This window comes from Barbatula barbatula, assembly GCF_947034865.1.
Source record: "Barbatula barbatula genome assembly, chromosome: 9".
In the NCBI taxonomy this organism is placed as follows: Eukaryota; Metazoa; Chordata; class Actinopteri; order Cypriniformes; family Nemacheilidae; genus Barbatula; species Barbatula barbatula.
In genome coordinates this window covers 24,903,451-24,918,374 of record NC_136772.1, presented here as the reverse complement: position 1 = coordinate 24,918,374, position 14,924 = coordinate 24,903,451, and the positions used below count along the sequence as shown (strand labels likewise).

The 14,924-nt window shown below is 49.6% G+C and overlaps 1 protein-coding gene across 1 annotated transcript in view; it reads right to left on the bottom strand.

The window, feature by feature from the left end:
- Nucleotides 1-14,924, bottom strand: part of LOC306899046 (piezo-type mechanosensitive ion channel component 2) — a gene marked incomplete at its 5' end in the record, with an annotated part of 37,889 nt that overhangs the window by 4,859 nt on the left and 18,106 nt on the right. The window contains 16 exons of the mRNA XM_079464996.1: nucleotides 351-443; nucleotides 571-759; nucleotides 929-1,076; nucleotides 2,087-2,245; nucleotides 8,678-8,892; nucleotides 8,975-9,122; nucleotides 9,239-9,368; nucleotides 9,455-9,662; nucleotides 10,016-10,204; nucleotides 11,932-12,190; nucleotides 13,137-13,298; nucleotides 13,395-13,538; nucleotides 13,733-13,917; nucleotides 14,067-14,233; nucleotides 14,518-14,583; nucleotides 14,669-14,783. Of these exons, the coding sequence (XP_079321122.1) occupies nucleotides 351-443; nucleotides 571-759; nucleotides 929-1,076; nucleotides 2,087-2,245; nucleotides 8,678-8,892; nucleotides 8,975-9,122; nucleotides 9,239-9,368; nucleotides 9,455-9,662; nucleotides 10,016-10,204; nucleotides 11,932-12,190; nucleotides 13,137-13,298; nucleotides 13,395-13,538; nucleotides 13,733-13,917; nucleotides 14,067-14,233; nucleotides 14,518-14,583; nucleotides 14,669-14,783 (2,577 nt within the window). The remainder of the gene's footprint in view (nucleotides 1-350; nucleotides 444-570; nucleotides 760-928; nucleotides 1,077-2,086; nucleotides 2,246-8,677; nucleotides 8,893-8,974; nucleotides 9,123-9,238; nucleotides 9,369-9,454; nucleotides 9,663-10,015; nucleotides 10,205-11,931; nucleotides 12,191-13,136; nucleotides 13,299-13,394; nucleotides 13,539-13,732; nucleotides 13,918-14,066; nucleotides 14,234-14,517; nucleotides 14,584-14,668; nucleotides 14,784-14,924) is intronic.

Below are 14,924 nucleotides of genomic sequence, written 5' to 3'. Positions count from 1 at the left end.
GTTTATGTGTGTTTAGCGTGTTTATGTGTGTTTAGAGTGTTTATGCGTGTTTATGCGTGTATAGCGTGTTTATGTGTGTTTTAGCGTGTTTATGTGTGTTTAGCGTGTTTAGCCTGTTTATGTGTGTTTAGCGTGTTTATGTGTGTTTATGTGTGTTTATGTGTGTTTATCCTGTTTATGTGTGTTTAGTGTGTTTATGTGTGTTTAGCGTGTTTATGTGTGTTTAGCGTGTTTATGTGTGTTTAGCGTGTTTATGTGTGTCTAGTGTGTTTGTGTGTTTAGCATGTTTATGTGTGTTTATGTGTGTTTATGTGTGTTTAGTGTGTTTATGTGTGTTTGTGGTGATGTACCGGATGTGTTGCGAAGTGATTGGTCATCTTCTGGAAAGCTGATTGAGAGAATGGGATCAAGTTCTGCTCCTGAGCGCTCATGGCGAATAACGGCTGGACACAAACACACAGGATTCATTCTTTCATGATGAGGTTTTGAAATAGATATTCAGAATCAGATAAACGAACAGATGCTTTTAATAAACATCACAGCTACTGCTGCAGCGTAAGTGTTACACACCTCATATCCCAGAATGCTTAGCTGGATAGACACATCTAATGGCTGATTGGTTACTCCCGCAGCAGATTTGACCAATGACATGAAGAGAAGAGGAAACCAGACGATGCAGATGAGAGCGAAAATAATGAAGCCGCCCATGGTGTACTTCACCAGCATCTTCTTCTTCTGTCCGGGTCTGTTAGGATATTTCTGAACACACAAACATCAAGCAGAAAGAAAACCCATAGATCACTTCCTGATTTTAAATGACTCGATTAACCTGAAGGAATGTATAGTCGTTTGTATTTTGTGCGGTGTTACCAGATGAATGACTTATGATGTCATTCTGATATGACATATATACTGTAGTATTCATCACCTTCTCTGCTTCTCTCCAGCACTTCAGGATGAAGATGTTGGCATGAATGTCCTCTACACAGATCCAGTTAGACAAACTCAGAGTCGTGTCTGTCCAAACCCAATCCATCACCGCCCGCAACTCCGTCAAGAAGGGAACGATCCGGAAACTACAGACAAACACATGATGTCATGAAGTGACTGAGTGAGTGAGCGACAGAAAATGTGTGTGAGAGAGAGAGAGTGAGTGAGTGAGGGACAGAAAGTGTGTGAGAGAGAGAGTGAGAGATGAGAGAGAGAGAGAGAGAGAGAGAGAGAGAGTGAGTGAAGTGAATGAGTGAGTGACAGAAAGTGGTGTGAGAGAGAGAGAGAGAGAGAGAGAGAGAGAGAGAGAGAGAGAGAGAGTGAAGTGAATGAGTGAGTGAGCGACAGAAAGTGTGTGAGAGAGAGAGAGAGAGTGAGTGAAGTGAATGAGTGAGTGAGCGACAGGAAAGTGTGTGAGAGAGAGAGAGAGAGTGAGTGAAGTGAATGAGTGAGTGAGTGACAGAAGGTGTGTGTGAGAGAGAGAGAGAGAGAGAGAGAGAGAGAGAGAGAGAGAGAGAGAGAGAGAGTGAAGTGAGTGAGTGACAGAAAGTGTGTGAGAGAGAGAGAGAGAGAGAGAGAGAGACAGAGAGAGAGAGAGAGAGAGAGAGAGAGAGAGAGAGAGAGAGAGAGAGAGAGAGAGAGAGAGAGAGTGAAGTGAGTGAGTGACAGAAAGTGTGTGAGAGAGAGAGAGAGAGTGAGTGAAGTGAATGAGTGAGTGAGCGACAGAAAGTGTGTGAGAGAGAGAGAGAGAGTGAGTGAAGTGAATGAGTGAGTGAGCGACAGAAAGTGTGTGAGAGAGAGAGAGAGAGTGAGTGAAGTGAATGAGTGAGTGAGTGACAGAAGGTGTGTGTGCGAGAGAGAGAGAGAGAGAGAGAGAGAGAGAGAGAGAGTGAAGTGAGTGAGTGAGTGAGTGACAGAAAGTGTGTGAGAGAGAGAGAGAGAGAGAGAGAGAGAGACAGAGAGAGAGAGAGAGAGAGAGAGAGAGAGAGAGAGAGAGAGAGAGAGTGAAGTGAGTGAGTGACAGAAAGTGTGTGAGAGAGAGAGAGAGAGAGAGAGAGAGAGAGAGAGAGAGAGAGAGAGTGAATGAGTGACACACCCCTGGAATAAAAACAGGTTGAAGTAATTGTGATTCTTGGTGAGAAAGTTTCCAAGAACTCTGTTTGGATATCCACACTTGATCTGATACGCTGACAGACCGAAATAAATACACTTGACAAAATACCAGAGCTGAGCCACTCGATTCCTGTTAAATCTCCTGAAAGACAAAAGAACATCACATCAAACACACAATCCTCAACATTAAGTCTTATAAACCGATATAGAAAACATTTACTATTCATACTTTTCCACAATACACTGTGTGTTTTTAGTTTACAGATGAAGATCAGATCAGATATCACGAGTGATCAATACAGACATTTAGGATGAACATGATTTTTCCACTGTACTAAATAGACATTTCAGGCAAAAATGAGAATTCTGTCAGTATTTATTCTTCAACATGTCGTGTCACCTGTGTGAGTTTCTTTCTTTATCACAACACAACAGAAGATATTCGGAAGAATGTTGATAATGGAACAACACTGAACTCCATTGAGTTGTGTGAAAACCACTGAGACATTTCTCAACATATCTTCTGTTGTGTTCCACTGAAGGTTGCTCAGGGGTTAGAGTACAGCACTAGCAACGCCAAGGTCAGGGATTGCACATACTTAGAAACAAACATATAGTGTAATGCAATTGGATAAAAGTGTGTGCCAAATGCATAAATGTAAATGTGAAAGACTGAAATAAATGATGACAGGATTTACATATTTATGGGAAATAGATCTTTCTTTGAAAAAGCAAATGATGTGAGAATGTATAGGAAGCGATGTCACTATAGTAAAGAACGTCTCGGTTACGTATGTAACCTCTGTTCCCTGATGGAGGGAACGAGACGTTGTGTCGAACCGACAGATGGGGTTCGCCCTTGAGAACCAATCATCTTCTGACTATTTTGAAAAGGCCAATGAAATTGGCGAATGAAATTTGCATGCCGGGCTCCGCCCCCGGATATCCGGGTATAAAGGGGAGCCGGCGTGCTCATTCATTCACCTTTTGTGCTGAGGAGCCTGAGAGCATCTCACGATCACTGCAGCGGACGGCTAGTGTTGTGGCATGAGGGACACAACGTCTCGTTCCCTCCATCAGGGAACAGAGGTTACATACGTAACCGAGACGTTCCCTTTCTGTCGGTCTCTCGACGTTGTGTCGAACCGACAGATGGGGTTCCTATTGAAAACCCCACAGCACTAAGCGGCGTCACAATCTCTAGCGAAGCGACGTTGACCGGCCTGGGCGAGCCACACGTGAGCGCTATCGCGAAATTTGTAACCTTCCAGTGGGCAGGCAGGGGCTCCCAGAGCTTTTGGCAAAGATGAGTAGCCCCTGCCCTCGGCCACCACAGACGGAGGCCTTGTTCTCTAAACGAGAAGCCATCCGGTACCGTAGGGCTACTGGGTAAGCGCTGTTCCCTCAATGTGGACGTGCGCTACGGAGACCACTTCCCACCATAGGGGGGAATACAGTGGAGACACCAACATGGTCTCACCAAATAGGGGAGAACTCATGGGAGGTATGTGCGGAATGCCGCAAGGTGGATGTCCACCTGGGGGAGGTCATGGGTTGCCACGAGGGGAACCATCTCATGACGACATCTCAGACGGAACCACCCTAGTGGGGGGTTACTACGTGTGGGGCACTAGGTCCGGTTAGAGCAATATGTAATAACTCAGCTTGATACCCGGCCATAGGCAGCAGGGCTGCTCCGCCGAGCCCGCCGCCCTGAGTGCTTATTGATGGATGGACGGACTGCCTATTCTTCACCCTTGGGGAAAGAAGGGAGGCAGCCCATAGCGCACTGATCCAGCTAAGAAGGGGAATGGCGCTATGCGCAGGCGTACGCTCTACGACCGCTGGTCTCACCTGTTGGCCAGACTCGAGCTGCCGGTCCCCCACGGAGGTTGCAAGCCTCTGCGAGGTATAGCGCAGCCCAACCCGCAACTCTACAGATGTCTGCCAGAGAGGCGCACTGAGCCGGTGCCCACGAGGAGGCCACACCCCGAGTGGAGTGTGCGATCAAGCGCGATAACTCTCCTCGGAGACAGCACTCCCGTTGCTGACCTCCATAACAGACAAGAGCTGCTCAGGGCCTTGAGCCCTCCGTGTGGTTCGAGTAGAGGCGCAATGCGCTTACTGGACACCCCACGTACAGGTTGGGTCTTTCTCCCGGTGTGGGAGCGCCTGCAAGTTCACCACCTACTTCCCAAAAGGCGGGCGGCGGAACTTTGGGCACGTAAGTCGGCCGGGGTCTCAGGATCACGTGAGAGTCACCGGGCCTGAATTTTTGCAATCGGTGGACACGGAATGCTTGTAGGTGCCTCACCCTCTGGATGGACTCGAGCCCCAGCAGGAGAGCCAACCCCCCCTCGCAGAACGAGGAAGGGGGCTCTCCGCAGGGCCCGAAAAAGGGGAACCCAAAGGCCCGCCTTAAGGTCCCAAGAGGGTACGGGGCGCGGACGAGGCCTTAGCCCCTCGCGCCCTAGAGGAACCTTATAATCAGGTCATGCCACCCCAGAGGCTCACCAGCAACTGGTACGTGATAACCGCGACAGCGGGTACCCCCGCTCCAATGTGGAAGGGGAGATTACTCCCCAGCCTCTCCTGCATAGGACAGCACGTTCCTGAGCGAGCAATTCCGCGGGTCTTCTCCTCGAGAAGAGCACCAGGACGAGAAGGGGCGCCACTTAAAGGCATCCAGCCATGTGGGCATGGCCCTTGCCTGAGTGATAGTCTCCACCACTGTGGGGGGGTAGATCATTCAGGAGCTCCTCGTCCCGTCCAGGAGCCAGACCCAAAGGCCCGGCTTGAATGCAACGTGCCCATCCCCTGTGAGTAGGGCCCTTCGCCAGGGGATTTGGCCAGGGGGAGTTGTCGTCAGGAGTATTAGCTCCGACGACCAAGTGAAGTTGGGCCCGTAAGGCGCAACTAGCGGCACTTTATACTCCCTTCCCAGACCTTGCACAGGACCTGCGCAATGAGGCTCACTGGGGGGAAGGCGTACTTCCGCTTGTCCCGCGGCCAGCTGTGCACTAGGGCCTCCGTGTCGAGGGGGTCCTCGTCAAGGGAGTGCCCAGCGGTACTGGGTGGTGTTCCGGGAGGCAACAGGTCCCCCTGTGCCAGCCCAAACCACACCCAAGCCGGCCCGGAGGGGTGGAGCCGTCACTTCCCACGAGGTGTCAACTGACGAGAGAGCGCTTGGCTGTCTGGTTCAGGACACCCGGTGGGCGTGTGACCTGCAGGGGCTTTGCCACCTGCTGTCTCCACCAGGGGTGGAGTCGTCACTTCCCACGAGGCGTCAACTGACGAGAGAGCGCTTGGCTGTCTGGTTCAGGACACCCGGTGGTCATGTGACCTGCAGGGGCTTTGCCACCTGCTGTCTCCACGGGAGGAGGCGTTTGGGCGAGTTGCGATGACTGCAGCGAGCGAATTCCACCCTGAGGTTTAGTACGCTACGCCGGTCGTGCTGTCCGGGCCAGTATGCTGGCTCTGCACGAGAGGCCGGAGCTTCATCAGTGCAAGCAGGACAGCTAGCAACTTGAAGGCAGTGATCTGCCAACGCAGGCGGGGGCCCGTCCAGCGACCCGACACTGCGCGCCCGTTGCACACCGCACCCCGTAGGGAGGCGTCTGTCGTTACCACGACCAGCCTCAAGACCTGCTCGGGGTTAGGATGCGACGGCAGCAGGCGTAATGACGATACGCCTACTGCCAGTGCGCCACGCTCTCCAGGGAACTCATCTCTGTAGTCAGTGCTGTCGCGGTCCCATGTGCGTCAACCCGAGGGGGACAGGCCACCCCCGAGGACACCATGCCCAGGAGCCTCTGAAACTGATTTCAGGGGACCGCTGGCTGCTGCCTGAAAGTTCAAGCAGCTCAGCACTGACTGTGCGTGCTCGTGAGCGAGCACGCCGTCATGGAGACAGTGTTGAGTTCTCTACCAGGAAAAAGGGGAGCTCCGAGCCAGGGAGAGCTGCTCTATTTTTCCCGGCTGACCCGTTACTGACATGCCAGCCCCTCGACAGTGCCGAGGGAAACTGTACATGAGAGTATGCGGTCAGTTGTCATGAACCACTCCTGGCGTCTGACAGACACCAGGACGCGCTTCTGCGCCTCCTGAACGGCACCCTTGCAAGGTGCTGCTCAAGGTATGCAGCGACCCCTGGTTTTGGGGATGATGAAGTGCGGCTGTAGAAGCGACTGGACATCTCGGCCGAGGGGACGGTTCGATCGCCTTCGCCAGAGGGGTGGCAGCCCCGGCCTGGAGCACGGGAACATCCCTGCCTCTGCTGAGGTAAGAGGATGCCCGAAGTCCGGCGGAGGTCTGGCGAACTGGATCGAATGCCGAGACGGACCACACTCCCAGCCACCGTGATGGTCTGAAATGCTAACCAAGCACCCAGGGACCTCACAGGCGGGGGCAGCGATCTGCTTCATCAACCCGCGGGGGTTGGTTCAATGACTAGCAGTGCTGGTCCCCCCGGGGGAACGGCTCCGCTAAATCACCTGCCAGGCGATGGCGCAGCTCGACGCACCGTCGAAGCGAGAGTGCTGAGGGCTGCTTTATACTCGTCATTGCGTGCCGCCACGACGCAACGTCGAGTTGCCGAAAACCATCTTTCAGAGGGTGAGAGCGGCTGCCATTGGGACCCAGAGAGAGACCTCTCCTTGTGAGAAGGCGGGCACTAGGCCCCCGGAGGGGCCCAGAAGGTGTTGGGACGCGGCAGGGACTGCCCCAGTCCGACCATCCAGCGACCAAGGCTGGGTCGGGCCCAATGGTTCAATCTCTCTAGGTGGTCCTTCTCTCTGCGTCTTCCTCCGGGGGGGCCACCTGCGGGGGCCCCGGAACCGGAGTCGACGGTGGAGAAGGCCGGGGCTGCTGGGGGGCAGACCACGTGCGAGACCTCGACGGCCGAAAGGCGGCCGGGTCACAGCAGGCCGGTCTGTTTCTACACTGTCAAAAGGCTGCTGGAGCAGTCCTTGACAGCGCCACCAATTAGCCGACCTTGCGAGAGGGGAGTCGGGAAAGTGGACTTTCTCGACATCGCCCACCTGCGCAAGATTGAGTCCGAGGTATCTTTCCGGGCCACTGATGTGGACATCGTCCGACCCAGCCTGCGCCGCCACCGTTGTCCCCGGAGGGCCAGTCGGCGGCGGCACTAGTTGGGTCGGTCTTACCCTGTGGGGCTCTCTTTAGCGCCCTGGCCTGCAGGATGGCCATGGCGTAAGAGTGGTGGCAGCTTGGCCCACGGCACTGCCAGCCTCAACACCAGAGATGTCGAGACCTTACATGCCCTGGACGGTGAGTCTAGGTCAAGCTCCCCAGGTGGCCGCCGTCTGCGGATACCCGCGACTGCATGCTCCACCCAGGGTGCATTGACATAGTCCCTAGCTGCCTCCCCGCCCCGAGGGAAGAGAGGGCGATAGAGTCAGCTAGACGGAAGCGCGCCGAAGGGGACGCTCCAGGTCTTACTGAACTCCTTATGCAGCTCGGCAAAACTTGGCACTTGAGCCGGGCACGGCTTGGAGTCGCGCCCGGGCCCAATGTGCGAAGTACCCAGCCGCGAGCACCGGGGCTGCGGCGCACCGCAAACCGACGCTCACGGCGGTCCGAGCGAGCATGGCTGACATCTTGACGTCTGCTCTCACCTGTGCTCGACCTCTCGAGGGAGGGAGCTTCAGGGAATCGCCAGAGTCTGATGCCAGCAGGTCGCGCTCCGATGTTGCAAGAGACACCTCATCTCCACGGCTCGCGTCCGAGCGCATGGCTGAGGAATAAGATGGCTTAGGACCATCCTTGGGGAACTGCTAAACAAGCGAGACGGGGCGCGAGCGGTCCGCGAGCCGGCCGGCTGACGGATTAACGCTCACGATAATCCCCACATCACCCTCGCTGCTCGCCGCCGCTGACGGCAGGGCCGTAGCCGCTGCGGTCACAGAACGGGAAGCAAACGAGGTGGTGGCTTGCTCTTGACAGAACATAGCCACCGTGATGCAACGTCTGAATAGCCATCCGCCCACAGTGACGCAACGTCTGACTAGCCATCCGCGCGCAGTGACGCAACGTCTGAATAGCCATCCCCGCGCAGTGCGGGCAGGACGAATCCATGAGGCTGCCACAGTGGTCGGACCCCCGAAAACTTGCGGCAACCACCGTGTCCGTCCCCCACCTCGATGAGTGTACTGCACCCAAGAGATCAGCGGGCAATGCCACGCTGAGGAAATTGCTCTTTTAGAAAAATACCTCAGGAACTGCCAGGACGCCCAGGGGAATCTCCGCTGCACCGCGTCGTAGAATTCGGCAATTCGAAGAATGTCATCAGATGCGAAGGCTCCGAAGAACAAAAGGTGAATGAATGAGCACGCCGGCTCCCCTTTATACCCGGATATCCGGGGGCGGAGCCCGGCATGCAAATTTCATTCGCCAATTTCATTGGCCTTTTCAAAATAGTCAGAAGATGATAGGTTCTCAGGGGCGAACCCCATCTGTCGGTTCGACACAACGTCGAGAGACCGACAGAAAGGGAACAGCAGATGTTTATATCTACAGCCTGATTATATGCAGTATATCACTGTAATTTCCTCACCCTTCTGTGACGCCGGGCAGAATGAAGAACATCCAGAAATGAATGCCAAACACCAGCACCACCTGAAAAACACACTTTCCCAGAAGAGTTTTACGCAGATAGAGCGCTCGGTCCACGATCATTGTGCTGAACTGAATCAAGAGCATGACCAGAAACGCTTCAGGAACCTCATCATCGGATAATGACTCGGTTATATCAGCCGCCGTACCGTGCTTCTGTACACACACAACACAAGACATCTCAATAAACACTGTACACACACACACACACACACTACAGTGGGATTGTGACACTTACTCCAAAAGCCCAGTATCCAAATATAATGACGATGAAGTTCGCCACATCCACCAGAAACATCAGCGCGTACACATCACACACGGGACTGTACTCGGGGTGAATGATGTCATAGAAGAACTGTCTTATGGGTAAATATATATGTAGAGCACTGAAAGCAGAACACAAACACACAGACTGGTTTTATATGGAGGAGAAATGACTTGATGATTCAGAACACATGTGACATTGAATGTGATGAAGATGATGATGATGTGGAGTCCTCACAGCTCTATGACGGCCGCTTTCACCTCCAGCATGCGGTTGTTTATGTTTTGTTTTATACGCTGTTTTCTGCTGAGCGGCGCTTCCACCTGATGCTTTTTCTTCGAGCGTCTTCTCTTGTGTAGTTTCTCATCTGCTGAAACAAGTGTCACACATCTACACACACACGTGGATGTCAGCGGTGGGGTTATTTGTCTGTGTTGGTGGCTGATATCTCACCGTGTCTCTCTGTGCTCTCTCCTCTCTGTTTCTGAAAGAAAGACGTGTATGACGTCTGCAGTGGAAGGATGGGCAGACGTCTCCGTCCGGACGTGTTCTCTTCTCGTCGTCTGGATCCTCCCGTCATCTTGTTCTTTTCTGTCTTCTTCTTCAGCTTCTTAAAGAAGTCTGGCATCTCCACCTCTTTGTTGTCCCACAGGCCGTGACACTAAACACACCAACACATCTCATCTGACATCAGGACTCTAATGAAAGTGTGATTTAACACGGGCTTGATTATTGAATCTGCAACACCTTTGAACCGATGATAACATTAGAAAAGATGAAAGAATGTGATATGAATGTGTGTATCTGCATCAGTGTCAGTATTTGACAGGAGCTGGTGATTTCAAACGTTTGTCTTTGAGCTGTTTTCACATATGGCAGGTTGGTTTTGACTGACAGTAGTATTCATGGATTTTATTTGTTGTTACGGTCATAGATATTGTGATCAAATCACTACGGTGAATTCTTGTGGCATGATAGTCATGTAGTGAAATGAAAGCAGTGATGATGAAACACCTTCAGGATGGAGCGATGGAAGAATAGAACGATGAGTTGAATGAGATCCACCAGGACGTAACCGTCTTTCTTCTCAATGCCAACGATGTTGGGCAACGCAAACGCTCGCTCCGCGTTTATCCCACGATACGCTGATGTAGTCCACGGAAAAAAGCCAAACTGGAAAAAATACTTCACCACAACCGTCAGCTGAAGGACGGACGGACAAACAGAGAGAGAGAGAGAGAGAGAGAGAGAGAACAGACGTGAGGATGGTGAACGCGGTACATGTGTGTGTATCTGTGTGTTTGACGGATTGAAGAGACTGTTGATCCTACTGTAATGTTTGAGATCAGATCAACTTCTGAAAAGGGATTGTGGTGAAATGGGATTGATGCCACGCCCATTATTAGTATGTTTCCGAAACGAGCTCTATATAAAGGGGTTGCTCCGGTCGGGGGATGTAGCATCACTGTGTCAGCTAACTTCCGTTGTGGACTTGTGTTCTGCTGCCTGGTGTGAGGGTAGGTCGGTCACCATAGCTTGTTCACCCTTATGTTTGGGTAATATCATTGAATGTTTTACCCTTCTTTGGAAAGGCTGGTGTCTGTCTGGCGGGTGCATATTATACTGGCTGCATTGAAAACCGCTCGGTTTCGTTGCGGTAAAGCTCCTTTACTTCTGTTACATTACTGCATGTGTGGCTGCTGTCTTCCTGGCTGGTAAGCAGACGTTTATATTTATAGTTTAACAGCAAAAGTTACATGGGTCGTTGTGTATGTGGTGTAGCGTTGAGGTGCTGTTCTGACGACTGGACGAGGCGTCCTCCGCATAGGGGTATGTAGCGCCCACTTTGAATGTGTTGATCGCACTTCGTTTGAAAGGTATGTGACCATTTTATTCTTTTAGCCTTCAGATGTACAGCGAGGCGTTTAGCACATTTTGTAGTGTGCTGCTGCTGCATGTCGTGACGCTCCAACGCTGCTGTTTTGTCGTGCTCTGTTTTGCTTTGCTTTGTTTGTTTTGATTTCTTTGATTTATATTTTGGTTACGTTGCTAGAAGTCCAATCATTTTGTCTTAATTTGTTTTCGTTTGTTGCTAGACCGCGGTGTCGCTTAGGTTGCAAGTTTGCTCTGCTTGGCAAGCTGCTTGCTCACTTCTGAGCGCATGTAAACCTGTGGTGTTGGGTTTCCCATTCTTATTTTCACATTTTGCAGGAAATATTAATTATATTTCCCGTGTGCATACCCTTTTTTTGGTTTGTTTAGTATATTTGTTTATTTTGGATTATCTGTGTATATTTGTGTTGCCCACGCTTTGGGTAATCACAACTGGTTTTGTATTAGGGTTATGATATTGTTGCTTTAGAAATATGAATTGTATTCTACTTTTCTCTTGTCTATTTTGTTATAAGTAATTGTTCTTTTTGGTTTGTTTGCTTCTAGGAGTTGGGGAGGACCGGGGGGGTTGCAGGCTGGTGCGGCCATATACCGGGGTTCCTTAATTGCTTGTGTGGTTTTCCTGTTTCTTTTGTGGTTTAGGTTTTGTCCTTGCTGTAAATTTCACATTTGTATTTGATTTAATTGTAGCACGTGTAGCTCCTTTGGGAAGCCGGACACCTAGCCTGCCTCCCTGCTGGCGATCCCCAGACTCTGGTCGGCAGATTTTTTTCTAACCCATGCTGTCATTTGCAATAAGATTATTACCGATTTTAAAAAGGCGCATGGGGTTTTCCCAAATCATTGATTAAAAGAAATTATATTTTGATATTCACGTCTCATTGTCTTCAGTCATTAGAAATCTGAACCTGTGTGTCTGAGTCTATATATTTCCCAGATAAGTGTGCTGGGTGGCATAGTCGGTTATATCAATTCCCTTTTTCTTGTTTTATTGTACCTTCCTTCGAGCTTCGGCCACAGAATGATGGTTGTGTCACCTGAGTGTAGATGATGGCGGTCATCCAGAAGCGTTTGGTGGGTCGGGGAACAGACATCATGGCCCACAGAAAGATGAGGACAGGCAGAAAGATGGACAGAAGAGAAGCTGACACCATGTGATTTAGGATCATCACAAAATAACAAAACATCTCTGACTGAGACTCCATCGTGTTGTAAAGAGCAAACACGAGACGCACGCTACACGGCAATGAAGAGTAGAAACTCTCTGACTCCTCCATCTCTGGAATATCAAATATCCTGAACAGAAGAGACACAGCAGAATGAAAATCACACGCGTGTGTTCCTGTGCGTACTGTATGAGTGCGTGTGTATTGTGTGAGTGTGTGAACACTCACAGTGTGTGTGTGTGTGTGTGTGTGTATGTGTACCTGTGCGTACTGTATGAGTGTGTGTGTATTGTGAGTGTGTGAACACTCACAGTGTGTGTGTGTGTGTGTGTGTGTATGTGTACCTGTGCGTACTGTATGAGTGCGTGTGTATTGTGTGAGTGTGTGCACACTCACAGTGTGTGTGTGTGTGTGTGTGTATGTGTACCTGTGCGTACTGTATGAGTGCGTGTGTATTGTGAGTGTGTGAACACTCACAGTGTGTGTGTGTGTGTGTGTGTGTATGTGTACCTGTGCGTACTGTATGAGTGCGTGTGTATTGTGAGTGTGTGAACACTCACAGTGTGTGTGTGTGTGTGTGTATGTGTACCTGTGCGTACTGTATGAGTGCGTGTGTATTGTGTGAGTGTGTGCACACTCACAGTGTGTGTGTGTGTGTGTGTGTGTGTATGTGTACCTGTGCGTACTGTATGAGTGCGTGTGTATTGTGAGTGTGTGAACACTCACAGTGTGTGTGTGTGTGTGTGTATGTGTACCTGTGCGTACTGTATGAGTGCGTGTGTATTGTGTGAGTGTGTGCACACTCACAGTGTGTGTGTGTGTGTGTGTGTATGTGTACCTGTGCGTACTGTATGAGTGCGTGTGTATTGTGAGTGTGTGAACACTCACAGTGTGTGTGTGTGTGTGTGTATGTGTACCTGTGCGTACTGTATGAGTGCGTGTGTATTGTGTGAGTGTGTGCACACTCACAGTGTGTGTGTGTGTGTGTGTGTGTACCTGTGCGTACTGTATGAGTGTGTGTGTGTGTGTGTGTGTGTGTGTGTGTGTGTGTGTGTGTGTGTGTGTGTATATATCACTTGTTAAGCAGCAGTTCACTGGCAGTAAGAGCTCTGGTCTCTTGTCCGAGCGCTCTGGACTCTTCTGTCTTCTTCTCATGCAGATCATCTTCATCGTCATTCCTCCACTCCTCCTGTCTCATCACGTCATCATTCATCCGCTCGTGCGTGTCGTCGAGATCTCTGTACAGTGTGTCATATCATGTTAGACATACAACAGAAGCAGAAACTGATGAGGTGACAGAAACAAAAAACACTTGTAATTGTAATTGTGTTTACTCTGACACGAAGTCTCCGTCCTCAAGAGTCTGATCTGTGTTTGTCATTTCATCAGTAGATTTCATGCCAACCATTGAATCTGGAGCGTTCACATCCTCAAGAGTCGATTCACATGTCATTATAGGAGTTTCATCTGTCTGACAACTGAAACACAGATTTTATTATAAATAACTTTTATTATTATTCGAATAACCATGCTTTCATTATAAATGATGTTTTATTCCAGACATTCAAACGTAAGTCAACAGATCAGCTCGAAACCTTTGGAGTGAGATATTATTGCCAGTGGACACAGTGAGAGATGTGTATGTGAATGATGATGTAATAAACACATGTACCTGGACACACTGCTGCTGTGGCATGAAGAAACACTGTTGAGTTTGATGTATTCGCTCAGCGCTGGAGGAGACGATGAGCTTTTCTCTCTCATATCTTTGCTCGTGTCCAGCGGCGCGTCTGTGTTTTGTCTGGATAGCCAGTTTTTGTAGAACTGATGAATGCTGTCATGAGTCACCTCTTTACCCTAAACAAACACACATTTAACATACTCTTGTACTGATCATGTGTAATAATCACACATACAGAATATAACTGTAAATAGACATAACTCAGACTCCACCATTACAAGCTCAAGAAATAACGACTGACACGAAGGTAGAATGTGATCATCACCTTCTTCTGTTGTTGACTCAGTAGTGCTCTCTCGAAGCGAAGCACCTTGGAGATGTCCAGACTGTCTTTACACAGAGACTTCAGGCCTGATATTATATCCTCCGTCAGAGAAATCAGAAAAACCCAGAGAAACTTCACAACATCCAGAATCCGCTTTAATATGTGATCTAGAGGACACGATGACAGAATAACTTATCAGATAAGCAAAAACAATATAAACGTATTCTTTGCATTTTTATTTCATTCAATATTAAGACATTATCATTGAGACGAAGTGACTGTGCATCATGTTTTGTTACATTGGCTGATGGTCTTGAAGGTTTGAAGCGTGAAATGTCATCTTATGTATTCATGTGACTTTAAACGAACAGGTCATATGTTTCATTTATGGCTCAAAACCTTCAGCCGCTCACGTGAGATCTTCATGAAACATCAAGAAAACATTCAGTACCTCTTTCTTCTTCTTCTTCATGAAGACTGAGCTTCTCCTCCTCATCAGAATCCTCTCTCTCACAGCCTTCAGCATCAAACAAACATGTGTTTTAGTGATTATGAAGTGTGTTATGTTTCTCTGAGATTGAGGAGATGAAGTCAGATGTTACCCTTCTGTCTGTGTAACTTTCTTTTGCCGTCCTGTTGTGTCTCCTGTGTTTGTTCTTGACGCTGGTGATCTCTGAGAGCCGCTTTAGATCCGGCCACCCAGGCTTCATACGCCAACTGACAACATCAAGACAATTATATCACTCATACTGTATATGATCTGACAATAAACTAATAATGTTTCAACTTCTATCATCATTTCACAAGCAGAAAACAATGCTTTCAGATGCGTGAAATCAGAATGGAATTCCTTTTATT